The following is a 15,888-nucleotide window of genomic DNA, read 5'->3' on the forward strand; positions in this document are numbered from 1 at the left end:
GTTTCCTTCCCTAAAGGACATTAGTGAACTAGGTGGATTTTTCCAGCAATTGACGATGGATTTATGATCATCATTAGACTCTTAATTCCAGATGTTTATTGAATTCCAGCATGTGCCAAAGTGGGATTCGAACCCGGGTACCCAGAACATTTCCTGGGTCTCTGGATTAATAGTCCTGCGATAAAACCATGAGGCCATTGACTCCTCTGAGATGGTGTATAGGTAGATGGTGAACAGGCTTTGGGGAATCAGGAGGTGAGTTACTTGCCACAGTATTCCTAGCCTCTGTCCTGCTGTTGTAGCCACTGTATGTATTTATATGCTAGTTCAGTTCAGTGTCTGGTCAATAGTGACCTCAGGATGTTGCTGATAGGGATTTCAATGATGGTAGTTCCATTGCTTGTCAAGGGAATAGGGTTGTATTCTTCTTGATGGAGTACTTGTTTAACATAAATGCCACTTATCAATCTAAGCTGGAATGTTGTGCTGGTTTTGCTGCCTATCGACTGCTTACAGTATCTTAGGAATCATGAGTAGTGGCATGTGTATCATTAGCAAACATTCCCATTTTATTTTTTCTGTCCAGACATGCTCTTACACACAATTGAATTGTATTTACTTTTTAACCATTTGTGAGACAGCATTCGAAGCACCCCTGCCCCCCCATATGTACAAGTGACAGATTTTGTAAGGAGGTCTTCCATTCGCAGGCAGCTTCTCTCTATTTGCTGCTGACAGACGCACTCAAGCAATCACAATCTGTACCCTCATGGCCTTGCAAAGAAATGGTAGGTTTTTAAAATAGCATATATACGAATGAAATAAATGACGGTGTTAATTTCTTTTATTAGTACTGTAGAGCTGGCCCGGACTTGCATTGGCACACCATACTACCTGTCCCCAGAAATATGCGAAAATAAGCCATACAACAACAAAAGGTACCTATGTTTTATTCACTAACAAATCAGATAATGTAATAATAATCTGTTCATTTCACTGGAGAGGAAGTGTTACTGACTGCTTTGTAATTCATTTGTTTAGTGATATTTGGGCTTTGGGCTGTGTCTTGTATGAGATGTGCACCCTGAAACATGCAGTAAGTAATTTCCTTTTTTAAAATTTTAGTCGATGTTCTGTGGGGGGGAAAAACGTGCTGTCTGTATTGTTTATTGTAATATTTCACAACAGCATTTAATTCTGAAGTAGTACTTCCTTTTATTGACATGATTCAAATATCTAATTTTCTGAAGATGTTGTGTCTAATGATTGGATGTCACAATATCTGAGCTCTGAGATTTTAATCCATCTCACAGGCTGAAGGATGAAATTCTGTTACCATTCTCTGAATTTTTTAGGTCTTGCAATGAATTTGTTTTTGCAGTCAGAACAAAATTTTCAGCTTTTGATTGATTTCATGTGAGTTGTGGTCAAGTTGAAAAAAACTGACCCCCGAATGCTTCAGAGCTGATATGTGTTTATGTAAGAAGAAAGTCAATACCTTAGGCTGCTTGCAGTTGATACTTTTCAAAAATGAGAATTGTTCCTCAGTTCCACCCATAAGGAACAGTAAAACTGTGATAAGTATTGTGTATAGACACCCTGGCAGCAACTTTGAAGTGCTAGATTGTACAAATGAGGAAATTAGGCAAGTGTGCAGCAAAGACAGTAGTATTAATGGGAAATTAAAATAACACCATCTCCACAGAGAACATGCTGAAATTACTGGACCTGTGCTTCACGACCCACTTTACGTTTTAATGGCCAGATCTATGAGCAAATCAAAGGGACAGCTATGGGGTCACCAATCTCCTGGACTATTAGTAGACATAGTGATGCAGAGACTTGAAAGCATGGCCCTTCCACAGATCCAACCCAAACTATGGATTTGATATGTGGACGACACTTTCGTCATCATCAAACAAACTAAACTAGAAGAAACACACCAACTTATAAATAACATTTTCACCGGCATCAAATTCACCAGAGAAGAAGAAAAGAACAAACGGCTCCCATTACTGGACGTAATGGTAGGGCCAACGGGGAATTTCTGACCGTAATTCACAGAAAGGCCACACACACGGATCAAGCCCTAAATTTCAACAGTAATCACCCCAACACCCACAAATGGAGTTGCTTGAAGACACTATTCAAACGAGCCACAACACAGTGCAACAACCCAGAACTACGCCAAAATGTACAAGGATACCTCCACCAAGTATTTATAGACAATGGATACCTGAACAGCTGGGTCGGACGATGCCTGTCACACAAACAACAGGAAGATACAGTACGGCCGGACACACTTGTCATGTCTACATACATCAAGAGCGTATCTGAACTGACCACAAGACTCCTATGGCCACTGGGCATCAGAGTGGCACACAAACGTACATCAACCCCACGCCAACTGCTAACAAGAACCAAAGACCCCTTACCCACTATGGACAGAACTAACATAATATGATATTCCATGCAAGGACTGCAACAAACATTACATCGGACAGACAGGAAGAAAACTGGCTATGAGAATACATGAACACCAAATAGTAATAAAAAAACATGACCAATACTCACTTGTCTGTATGTATAGAGACAAGGAGTACCACCAGTTCGATTGGGACAATGTCAGGATCCTATGACAAGCCAAACAGAGAGCAGCATGGGAATTCCTAGAGGCCTAGTTCTCCACCAAGAAGGCCATCAATAAACACGTAGAATTAGACCCTATACACACCACTGCAAAGAAAAACTGGAAATGAGGTAATCGACTCCAATGGACCCCAGAATTTAAATACCAGGCAGGAAAACATAACGCTTCATTGGAAGCTGTACTGATGTTACCCAGCAGGGTAATGAAACGTCTGCAAACTAATGAACCAGCTCGGCAAGTGAACCAACCACAGCAATTAAAATTTTTAACATAGATTCAGAGAGGCAGACAGTATCTGTTAGAAGGTTGTGAATTTCCAAAGACTGTCTGGGATACTTCCTTCAGAAGCATGTCCTGGATGCAACAAGGGTGCAAGCAATATTGGATTTAGTAATGAGCCAAATTTAATTAAAAACCTAATTGTTCATGAACATTTGGCAAATAGTGATCGTAACATGATTGAATTCAATGTAGTGTTTGAAAGTGAAAAGCATGGATTGAAAACTGGAATTTTAGGTTTCGGCAAGGCCAACTTTAATGACCTAAAATAGAGACTGTCTGTCTGTGGTAAAATGGGAAAATCTGCTAATGAAAATGTTTGGAGTCTATAATCAAACTACAAAGAGATATAATAGACTAGTTGAATAGGCAAAAACTGTTAACAGATGGAGTTGAATGTAGACATTTGTGAAGTTATCCATTCTGGTACCTTCTAGATGATATGAAGTTTAAATACAGTGGGTGCAGACAATAATGAAGGCTAATGGAATACTGACCTTTATATCTAGAGATCTGGAATATAAGGATGCATTAGTTATGCTGCATTTATACAAAATTCCGGTTAGACCCCACTTGGAGTGCTGTGAGCAGATCTGAGCACCACACCTTAGGAAGTATATACTGGCCTTTGCGGGAGTACAACAATAGTCTATAAGAATGATACCTGGACTTCAGGGGTTAAGTTGTGAGGAGAGATTATACAAATTTGGCCTGCTTCTCTAGAATGTTGAAGGTTAAGGGGTGATGTTATCGAAGTTTTGAAGATATTAATAGGAAAAAACACTGCGTAGATAAAGGTGAACTATTTACTCTGGTTGGGGATTCTACAACCAGGGGGCATAGTCTGAGAATTAGGGCCAGATCATTCAGGAGAGATGTTAGGAAGCACTTGTACATACATAGGCTGATAGATGTGTAGAACTCTCTTCCACAAATAGCACTTGATGCGCGAGCAGTTGTTAATTTTAAATCTGAGATGAAGTTTTGTTAAGCAGGGTTATTCATGAGTATGGGCCAAAGACAGGTATGTGGAGTTAGGCCACAGATCAGCCATGATCTCATTGAATGTTGGAAGATGCTTGAGGGGCTGGATGGCCTACTCCAATTCCTATGTACTCTTCCCAGCAACACCTGACTTTCCCAACCTTAATGAGACAATTTTATCAAAATAAGGCTTGCGTGACCGTATTTATTGCTTTAATATCTGAACTTTTTTTAAAAAAAAAGCTACCAGTCAAAGATAAAAATGACTTGATTGGAAAATAGCAAAGAGATAACAAGAGTACTGACGTAGAAATTTGTTAGAAAAATCAGCAGACAAGGCAGTAAACAATGCGCAACTTTCAAATGAGATCATAGGGACACGAAGTACTCCTGTATTTTGAGAAATGAATGTGATTGGATGGAAGCTGGAATTTCTTGGATGAATTGAGTAATTAAAACTTAAAATGAAACTTCAAAAAAATGCAACAGAAATGGAATGAGTATTAAACACATGAGGAAACAAAGGAAAAGGATGAGACAACTTGCAGAAAGAGGGAATTATTTTTTTTCATGTATTCATATGTTGAAAAATATATCATTAATACTTGGAGAAGATGGAGTGATCAGAGATTGAAAAATATGATTTTAATTTTTGACTAATGGTTTGTAGAGCTCCAAAATGAGCACTGTTCTATGGATTTTACGGGAGTAATGATGGTGGGACAAAAAGCATTGGAGAAAATCAAGCGGAACAGTGGGATGGGAAATTCCAGAAAAAGACAGAAGGGTGAAAAATATCCTAGACCCCCAATGGCATCGTGGAATGCTGAAGGATGTTACAATGAGAAATGGCAGAGACTCTGACCTTGATCTTCCTACTAGCCTTGCCCGACTCTGGAGAGTTTCCTTCACAACACTTCTTGTTCAAGAAGTGGGAAAGGGATATGGCAGATACATATAGTATTGAGCAATAAATCTAATATTTCAAAAAGTTAGGAGCCATCGTTCGGGATAATACATCAAACATCTAGATCTTAGATTCTCCAGCATCTGCAGTTCCTGCTATCTTTGAGTGATATGAGTATTTGTTCCCAGTGACTGGCAGCCTGTATCAAACAGCACATCCTTTTGACCAATAGCAACTGGCAAAATGCCAATCCAGCTCAACCAGTTTGTGTTTGCAGATCTCAGAACGCCATATCCAACAGTGATTCTGTTATTCTTGACTCTGCTAAGAATTAGCCCAAAGCCCAATTTAAGATGATCATTTGGCATCATAGTATGATGCATTTGCGTGTGCTAGAAGCAAATAACCAGACAGAACCCCGTTCTAAAGGAATTTATCCATACTTTGTGCATTTTTCATTGTGAAACTAGTTAGAGACTGCTAATTTCTGCTGTGTTCCCCATGGCTACACCTAACTGATCAGATTCTACCTACCTAGTCTGGGTTTTATTTCTTAGCTAGCTAAGATTAGTTAACAGTTCCTGCTGCGTTTTCAAGCCAGTCAGTTCCTATTTTGTCATGAAGGTCTTCTTTCATGACAGTCCTGATCATGGAAAGATGAAAATCTTTGACTTTTTGCTTTTTTGTAGCAATATTTTAAGTATTGTCCTACCAAAATTCTAAACAATGGATTTAGGAAATTCCGTGAATGTTGTGCATTGGATTTTCCAAGGTTGTTTAACCAGTTCTGCATTTTCTTTTTGCTCATTCATCGGATGTGGGCCTTGCTGGCTTGGCCCTTATTTATTTCCTAACCATTATTGCCTGGAGAGGAGCTAAGAGGTAGCCACGTTTGTGGGTCTGGTGTCACATGTAGGCCAAACCAGTTAAGGACCGCATATTTCTTTCCCTAAAGAACGTTAGTGAACCAGATGGAGTTTTTCTTATATTCGACATGGTCACTATTACAAAAGCTTTTTAATTATTTATTTTTAATTTTAATTCACTTTTCAGCATCTGAAAGTGTTGTATTTGAACCCATGACCCCAGAACATTAGCCTGACGCTCTGGATTACTTGTCTAGTGCATTACCATTAAACTACTGCCTCCTCCTAAATTGAAGGCTTAGACTATTTTTAAAAAATTAACATGGGTTATAGATTATAGATAGAAATTTGTTAAATATCAAGAAACAGTATCAGTTAAAGGAATTTTTTTGACTTGAGAAAAATAAGCAACATTGCCTTCCATGTTCTTTACTCAAATTACAAGAAGGTTTCTGCAGTTCAATCCACAGAAAAACAGATGGTGTGGGCAACTGAAGAGAAAGTGAAGTGCCAAAGGCAATGACAGATGGATTGGTTGAGTTGGCAGATGAAATTGTATATTTTTGGAAGTTGAGTTGGAAAAAAATGTACTAAAATGACATCAGGAAAGAGAAGAAATGCAAGCAACTAGGACTCTTTTTGTTTAAATGAGAAGAGAGATAAGGTTATAAATAGGATGAATAATTACTGTCATCGGTTACCTCATTATCAATTGGAAGGTCTCAACTTAACACTATTTAAACTTAAAAGCAAAAGGACAGATTAGGATTTTATCTGTGTGTAATAGTTGTTAGGCCATACTACTGGAAAGAATGGATTACAGTTCACCATTCGTTCATAATTAATTTCCCATTCTGCTTCAGCTTTAGAACTCAATATTAGATATTTTAGCCATGGGTCCGCTTGAGCAGAATGTCTCTAAGGTCCCAGAATAGATAAGCTAAAGTATGTCATTGACCATGCCTTCCAAGTATTTCCACTTTGCCATTGTCGTTTTAATTGTTTAGTTCATGTATTGGACTTATAGTAGCTTAATTGTTTATTTTTGTTTTTTTTTTAGTGAGCTTGATTTTAATCTTCTTTTGAAATTTAATAAGTACCTTCTTTGGAACTTATTTTTGGGGCAAAGAAAATGAAAATTTGTAGCATGCACAAACATTATGACAGTTCTTAGCGTGCAGAACTGGTAGGGGCTGGAAAACCAGCCACCCCTTTTTTTAACAGTAGTCAGCTGCTGTATTCTGAAATTTAAAGTTTCTGACAGCCACTTTCACAGCTGCTGTCAAATAATAAGTACCTAAAGTAAGTGTGATTCTTGGGATGCTGGGAGGGTGAAAGTTAAGGTAGGTAGGGTGACAAGTAGGGTGCCAGCTGGGGAGGGGTGGGCTCCAGAGTCGGATGCCAAATGTTTAGAGGGTAGGTAATAAGGTGGGAAGGATACCAGCTGGAGTGTCCAAGGTGCAATACCAGATGAGTAATGGGCATGGTGTCAGCTGGGAAGGGTGCCAGGATTCCAAACAAGTAGGGTGCCAGCTTGGAGAGGGGTAGGATACCAGATGAGTAAGAGGTAGGGTGCCACTAGTAGAATACCTGCACAGTAGGGTGCAAAATGGCAAGGTAATTGATGTGATGTTTAGGGGAGGTTAAGTGCATGTATGGTCTGCTGGTGGGGTTTGGAGGTGGGAGCATGGTGTAATTGTCGATTGTCAGTTGACCTTTTTCTTCCTTTGGTGATGTGTACATTTCTCTACTTCAAATATTGATTTCTTTTTTACCTTTAAAAGATACAATACTTCAGCTCCTGCTGTGGCTATATGTTTTGTGCTCTAACAATTCCCTAGTAAAGATTTTTTTAAAATTTGCTAATACCTTATTTGCATACTCTGCAATTAGAGGAAATAGAGTAAAGCTATCTACTGACTGTTATTAAAGACTTTCGACGTATTCCCTTCTCTTTTCTGCTCCAGTGGAAATAGTGCCACTCCCCAACCTCGAATGGTTCTCTGTCCTTGGCATCTTCCTGTTGAACCTACTTTTACACAGTGACAGGGCAGGGGTCGAGACTCCCTTTTTAAACTCACTCTCGGTTGGTTGAAATGACTTTATTAGCATGTAGCTATCACACTTCTTCATTAAAATTTAAGTTAACTGGATCGAAAATGGAGAACCAATTTGAAGGTTTTTGTCATCAAAAGAGAATGGAGTTTTATTACCTACTAACCTCCCTAATACAAGTAATGAGCTTACAAAATGTGCTTGTGGATGAAAGTGGGGTACCTCCTAGTGTAGACAGAATGATAAAGGCAGATGCAGTTACGGATCCATGACCTCCCTCTTGTTGCAAGGATGAGTGGCACCATTTGCTGATCTTGAGTCCTCCATAAGAAGTAGTTTTGCTTTTTTACCACTGGTATCTGCTATTGAAAGCATGAAGAGATTCCATTATCCCTACTGTTGTCAATCCATGTTTCGCTTTTTGCTTAAAGACTGCTGTTGTTATGCTGTTCCTTTTGAGGATTCTGGTATCTGTATTATTGTTTTGTTCTAAGTTGTCAGTAGTATTTCTTCTCTTAATATGTGGTTATCACTGCAAATATGAGTAAAACCAGAGCTGTGAATTTCTTGTTTCGCTGAGTTTTGGTGCCTTTTGAATGAAGTTTTAACTCAAAATCAGCTAGTTTTGTATATTCTGTGTGTTGCCTGGATTTGTCAGGCAATTATTGCAGCCATTTTGAGTCAGCATTGTCCTTTTTTTAGAAACATTTTTCTTCCATATAAGTATCTGTTATTAAAGTCACATGATACAAGTTGAATATTGGTCGTGTGTTTTTACTATAGTCATAACGATATGCTGAATAGTTTCTCTTACTGAGATGTTCTTTTGTGCTGCATCCCTTTTCTCATCCGTTGCACGCTTCTGTGATGTAGTTCATTACGTTTTAACATCTTTTTCCTAAAACCTGCTGCCAAGAAAGACTTCAGTTTCAATGCCAAGGAAACAAGATAAGTACTGAAAGCTGTGGAGGCCAAGTCACTGAATATATTCAAGAAAGAAATTGATACAATTTTAGATTTTAAAGACATCGAGGGTAATGGGGAGAAACTTGGAATATGGCTTTGCAATGAAGTATCAGTCATGGTCATATTGAACAGCAGAGCAGGCTCATAGAGCTGAATAACTACTCTAGCTCCTGGTTCCTGTGTTTCTACTGTGTAGTCCTGAACCTTAGCATTGTAATAACATTGAATTAAATCAAAACAGATCAGGTTCATCCCTTTTTCCTATCTTTTATTCGATTCAATGGTATAGGGTGTATTATTTTCTAAGGTGAATTTCCTTTGCTTGTATTAATTGATCATAAAACAGAGTTATGGGGTTTTTGAAGGCTATTCACAGAAAACATTTGTAATTTGCATGCTCACTTCACACTTCCTATTTAGACTGCTTTTGAGTGAGTTTTGAAAATAATGCTATTTTTTATTTTTGTTCACTGAGTTTTTTTAATAATGCAGTTGAAATTAAGCTATCCATGTAAATGGATATGCTTTCTTATTAGGTCATAATTCACTTATTCTCCACTCTTCTTCAAATGCAGTTTGAAGCCGGTAACATGAAAAACTTAGTGCTGAAGATTATCCGTGGATCCTACCCACCCGTATCTGTCCATTACACTTACGATCTGCGTAACTTAATGTCACAGTTGTTTAAAAGAAATCCAAGGGATAGACCTTCAGTAAGCTCTCTATTGAAGAAGCCATTTCTAGCTAAAAGAATTGACAAGTTGCTTTCAGCGGACGTGAGTATTGTGTCTTGCACTTTTATTTTAAACTGTAAAAATAATTATTAATTTTAGGCCCAATTTTTATCATAGAATACCCACAGTGTAGAAGCAGGCCATTCTGCCTATCGAGTCCACAACAACCCTCTGAAGAGCATCCCACCCTACCCCTACCCAATCCTTACCCCTACCCTGTCCCTGTAACCCTGCATTTTGTATAGCCATTCCACGTAGCCTGTACATCTGTGGACACTATGGGCAGTTTAGTGTGGCCAAACTATCTAATCTGCACATTGTTGGAATGTGGGAGGAAACCAGAGCACCCTTTCAGAAAGCTTTGTTTTTGAAAAATGGTTACATTGTGACATTTTACATTACTGAAGACATATTTTTGGATACGCAATGTGTGGGAGAAATTTAGCATGCAGTTCATGTCTTACCTTTGAGAGTAGAGAATGGTAATTTGGAAGACCATTTGTGTATTTTCCATGATTCTTATCCCCCATTTTTGTTCTTTCACAGCTAGTGGTGGAGGTTCAGTATGCACTTTTGTGCCTTGGTCTGAACTTTGTTAGGACTGTGGCTGAAATGGTAAAGGTGTTGAGAATTGTGCAAGGTTAGAAGAAAAGGTAAATGAAGTTGCCAGAAACGCAAGGATTGGGAAGGTTTTAGAATACAGCAAAGGAGGACCAAGAAAATGACAGACAAAGAATTCAATATGAATGTAAATTAGCAAAAATCATAAACGGTTTGTAAAATGTTTATGTAGTTACATAAGAGGAAATATTTGCCAAAATAAATGTGCATTCATTACAGGCAGAGTCAGGAGAATTTATACTGTTGACTAGAGAAATGGCAGAGAAGCTAAATGACTACTTTGTGTCTGTTTTCACTGAGGAAGATATTAGAAATTTCCTGCAACTAGAAATGCGAACGGATCCGCAGAATGAAGAGTCAAAGAAAATTAGCTTTTGTAAGAAGATTGTACTGGAGAAATTAATGAGGCTAAAAGTTGATAAATCCCCAGGATCTAATAGTCATTATCTGAGAATGGAGAAGATGGCTGTAGAGATACTGGATGCATTGGTGATCATCATCCAAAATTCTACAGATTCTGGCATGATTTCTGTGGTTTAGAAAGTAGTAAATGTGACCCACTATTTAAGATGGGAGTGAGAAAATAACAGAATTACAGCCTCTATTAGCCTTACCTGTTGCAAACTTGATGGAGTTATTTGAGACTGTTGCTAACAACACCAACTACACCAAGATTACTCAGATTTACAAAACATCAAGGACCTCCAAGGAAGTTAGGTAACAAAATTTAAGTGCTATATAGGAAGTGACATACGAGTGTGGATTAAGAATTGGCTAATAGGTAGAAAGTAGGAGTAACCTGGTCATTTTCATGTGGTAGATTGATTAATTGGAGGACCACAAGGATAAGTACTTGGAGCCCCAGCATTGCAGGGTGAATGTCAATCATTCGGATGTAGGAACCAAATATAATATTTTCTAGATGACACAAAGAAAATGGCAAATGAAATGTAATATGGAGAAATGTGGGGTAAGAGGAGCAAATGTGCTGAAGAGTACTTAAAAGCTAAGACAGCAGAAAGTCTAGATGTACAAATACTTGGGTAGCCCTTGTCAACAAATCACCTGAAGGCTTACAAGCAGGCGTTACAAGTAATTAGGAAGGCTAAATGGTTTTGTTTTTATTTATTCATGGGATGTGCACATCACTGACTAGGCCAGCATGTATTGTTCGTCTCTAATAGCCCAGATGGCAAAAGCATTGCAGTGGATCTCAAATCACATATAGTGTGGACCAGGTAAGGATGGCAGATTATCGTGCCTGAAGGACATTAGTGAGCCAGATGTGTTTTTATGACAATCGGCAGTGACTATTTGGTCACTATTAAGCTACCTTTCAATCCCAGATTTTTATTGAAGTCAGATTTCACCATCTGCAACTTGGGATTCAAACCCGTTCCTCGAACATTAGTCATGGGCTTTTGGTTTGCTAGTCCAGTGACGTTGCCATTATGATACCAACTCTATAAGTTATAGTTTCTGAATCCAACTGTGAACAATCAGATATTCCCTTCATAAAAACACTGGGCATACCCATAGGTTAGTACAGCAACCACAAGACCCCAGTTTAGCATCACTTTAGCAAGCACGAAGTACTGACATAGGCAGCAATGCCCATGTGACAGAAAAGGTTAAACTTAAAAAATTTATATTTTTGCATTTACACTATTATCCCTAATGTAATTAATCTCTCCTACCTTTCATCTTATTAAACCATTTGTTCTTCCTACCATCCTCCACCCTTGCCCTGCCTCTATACTTGCCTCTAGCTTGATCCAGTTCCCATGAAAGGTCATTGTTCTGAAGGGTTAACTGTCTTTCTATTTCCACAAATGCTGTATGACCTATTATATGTTTCGTGTTTCCACGATGTACAGTATTTTGCTTTGATATTCAACCGGCTCCCTGTCCTGTGCAGGGAATTCTCCTGAAATCCTGACTGACATTTATCTTGGCTCACGTCGCTAAATGCACCTTATTTGACCATTTATTTCACTGTTGCTTCCGAACATTTGCTGCATGGAAATTGCTGGCATGTTTCTCCTGATTACCATGAAGGCTACACGCAACAATGTTTCTTTGCCTGCAAACCACTTTGTGATGTCCAGAGGCTGTCATTGTTTTGTGAATGCGGATTATGTATTTCTCATTCCCGAGAGTTGAATAAATACATGAGGAATAGCAGTGGCTCAAAGCACTTCCTTTCTTTGAACCTTACTCTACAATGTTGGTTTTCATTTAAATTCAAGATTTCACTGGATATATGCAAAGCACCAAAAAATAGAATGCGGTACAAAAAAGTAAGGATGTGCAGTGTGTATTGCTATCAATTATGTCGTGCAGAAGAGTTAACAAGTCAGGATTATATAACAATCCTTGTCAGCCTTTGAGACTTTTGAATTCAAGACTGAATGAAACTTTGCATGTTCTGAGATCTTTGCCTTTGTCTCTTCCTTTACTTTGCCTCAATTTTGCTGACGTGGCATAATTGGGTGTTTTATTCCTTGAAAATTATAAATTATAATAGAAATCTTTAAGATATAAAGGGAATCAAAGAGGGCGGAAATCAGATTTCCATTAGCTAAGGAGAAGGGAAATAGCTTAAAAGATAGAAATGAACCTTTCTCAGAAGTGAAATTAGAAAATTCTTTTACACAAAAGGCAAGTAGAAGTTTGGAACAGTCATGCCCAAATGGCAATTGATGCTTCATCAGTTAACTGCAAGTCAAAAATGGGTTCACAGAAATCTGTCACATATTAAGGCCTTTGGAGTAAAACTGGATATTATACATGACAGATCAATCATGATATAATTAAATGCCAGGACAAGCTTGTTGGGCTAAATACTGTACTCCTGTTCCTATGATCCTAACCTGAGAATAGAGGAGGATTCTGACACTGAAAACTAATGACCTTTCTCACTGGTGACTTCACTCCAAAGTAGGAAGGACAGTATAGGATGCTAAAGTCTGTATCCGTAAGTACTGTGAAACAAGGAAAGCAAAATGTATTCTGCAGTAATCTGAGAGAATTGTGCATTGTTCATGCATCTCAGTGAATACAAATTTCGGGGTCAAGAATGAATGGATGAGAAGGATTGTTGAAGTGCTATAGGATAAAATTTCCAAACACTTGTGGGGTATAATGCTTTAAGTACTTGCAATGTGTGAAGAGAAACAAAAAAGACCGAATGGTAATTCTTTATTTTCTGTCCCTGATATCTCTATTTCTAGCACATTATTGAAGAATTTGGTCATACAGTTGTACATCAAGTTTCAAAACCAGTTATCCCCAGTGCAGCAGGTAAAACACTTTTTTTGTTTTAACTTTCTCATTGTAAATGCCTGCTTTATCTATTTAAAAACATTTTTTTTTTAACTTTGTGAACTTTAAAATATTCTAATCTTGTGCTAAAGGACAATAAGATCTCCCATGTTCCAATGAGTCTAGAATTACATGGAGGTCAGACTGCGTAAGGATGACTAATGTCCTTTATTGAAGGAAATCTGAGTACCAGATGAGCTTTTTTACAACAAATCTATTATGGTTGTCATGCTCACAATACTGAGACTGGCTTTATAATTCACATTACTAACCAAATCATAAAATTCCACCACCTGCTATGGTGGGATTTCAACTTTGTCCTAGATCAATAGTCTAGGTTTCTGGATTAATAATCCAGTGACACCACAGAGCCATGTAAGTGTTATGACAGAGAAAGAGATCATTGAGTCCACAGTGACTGTGCAAGTTTTCAAATGAGCATCATTAGCATACTAATCGACTGCCTTTTCCAGAAGTTGATGTAGGAGATTACACAGGGAGCTTTCAAATCTTTATGCTGTGTTGTCATCAGCCATGCTCATCTCCTCCAGAAACTATAGTTCAAACAGCACATCATCTCTGGTTTTATCCTGATACGTTGAATGCCTTTTCCCAAGGACTCAATTGCTCTTCAACATCTGCTAACTGCTTGAACATATTCTTCCAGACCTGCCAGAACCAATTTCCAGGTACTGGTCTTGTTAATAGCCAACTTCTGCTTTCCTTTAAATATAATGCTCTGGTCACTGTTTCTGTAGGAACCAGTTAATTAAGAATCATCCAGCAATTAGCCTCCAGGTCTGGTCTCACAACCAAACAAAACCTTTGGAACAGCTTGTAGTAAGAGGCAAAGAACAGACCAAACAAAGTTTTGTTTGGTCTATTCTTTGCCTGTTACTACAAGCTGTTCCAAAACGTCCCCAAGTAATCATCAGCTCCAAACCAAAACTAATAGAGTAAAAATAATGAAAAATACCAGCGAGGGTTCTTATACTAGAAGTTCCTTCACATCTCAGTTTTAAATGAGTGTCCCCTTATTCTGTAACTGCTTCTTCTAGTTCAAAATTGGATCAGCCTTTGGATCTTAAAAATCTGATGGCAGCACGGAGAAGACCGCAGTTATTACAGTTTCATGTGCTCTGACAAGGTGCCAGGGCTTCTCTTCAAACTGCTGAATGCCTTGTGCTGATTCTGCAACTATATTGGTGATGGGTAGAGAATTCCAGCACATTGAATGGTATGTCCCAAGTCGGAATAGTCTGTAATTTTCTACTTTCTGTCCCTGAGGTGTGAGGCAAGAAAAAGCAATTGAAGTAAGCTTGTAGCCTCGCATGCATTGGGTCACACTACAGTGAGGGTGTGCAGCTGATTCAAAAGGGTGAACATCAAATCCAGCCATCAGGTTGCTGACCAGCAATCTTTCTCCTGGAATATGATGAAACATCAGGTAAACTATCCTGAATTTCAGCACTGATTCCTTCATAGTAGTAGTGCTCAACTGACAATGTTCTGCAGGGGAACAAGACCAATTATTTTGTTTTAACACTGCTCTGATTAAGATCAGCCCACTGACACCTTTGTGAAGCCACCTAGCAATGGGAAATAATGGTGACCTTGCCCGCCACGCTTACATCCTGTGAAGTTTTAATAACTGTGCATAGACCCAGGGATGAAACCAAAACTCTGATGTGCTGACAGAATCACCAGAGAAATTCAGTTGAGGAGTGCTTGCAGAAAATACAGATCATTAGGTTGACCAGAAATCATTTAACAAATTTTGCTTATCTTGGCAGTAAAAAGACCAGGTCCAGTCTCTGGATCTGCAGGACCTGCACAGAAAATCACCAAACCAGCAGCCAAATACAGAGTGCCATTGACTGTAAAATCTGCAGAGGCAGCTAAAAAGATTTCTGATAAGAAACCACTGAAATACAAACAGGTGAGATGCAATAATGTAACGGTAACAGATGTGGATCTATTCCTGAACCAAGTAAATCCTTCTCATTACTGTTCAAGTGTTGTAGCTTGGTGTTTCTGTCAGTGATTTCATTTTATTTGCATCCTGTTTATTACAACTTTATCGGTTTGGAAATCTTCAGTACACTTTGTGTTACAGATGATTTTTGTTCTGTGTACAACTTTTCAAAGGTATTGCTTTGGTTTATAATGGAAAGACTTTTCATTGTAACTTTGGACTGGTTGATTGAGCCAACTTTGCTTTGTGGCGTTGAACTTGTCACAGATTTTAAACATATCTGTTGAAGTACTGAGATAACAAGGTGTAGAGGTGGATGAACACAGCAGGCCAAGCAGCATCAGAGGAGCAGGAAAGCTGACGTTTCGGGTCTAAACCCTCCTTCAGAAATGGGGGAGGGGAAGGGGATTCTGAAATAAATAGGGAGAGGGGGGGAGGCGGTTAGAAGATGGATAGAGGAGAAGATAGGTGAAGAGGAGACAGACAGGTCAAAGAGGCAGGGATGGAGCCAGTAAAGGTGAGTGTAG

The 15,888-nt window shown here is 38.6% G+C and overlaps 1 protein-coding gene across 1 annotated transcript in view; it reads left to right on the top strand.

Moving 5' to 3' along the window:
- Positions 1 to 15,888, top strand: part of nek1 (NIMA-related kinase 1) — a 144,046-nt gene that overhangs the window by 20,521 nt on the left and 107,637 nt on the right. Inside the window, exons 7-11 of the mRNA XM_048594052.1 lie at positions 852 to 938; positions 1,042 to 1,096; positions 9,283 to 9,483; positions 13,296 to 13,365; positions 15,180 to 15,325. Coding sequence (XP_048450009.1) covers positions 852 to 938; positions 1,042 to 1,096; positions 9,283 to 9,483; positions 13,296 to 13,365; positions 15,180 to 15,325 — 559 coding nt within the window. The remainder of the gene's footprint in view (positions 1 to 851; positions 939 to 1,041; positions 1,097 to 9,282; positions 9,484 to 13,295; positions 13,366 to 15,179; positions 15,326 to 15,888) is intronic.

This window comes from Rhincodon typus, chromosome 3 (assembly GCF_021869965.1).
Source record: "Rhincodon typus isolate 14 chromosome 3, sRhiTyp1.1, whole genome shotgun sequence".
Classification (NCBI taxonomy): Eukaryota; Metazoa; Chordata; class Chondrichthyes; order Orectolobiformes; family Rhincodontidae; genus Rhincodon; species Rhincodon typus.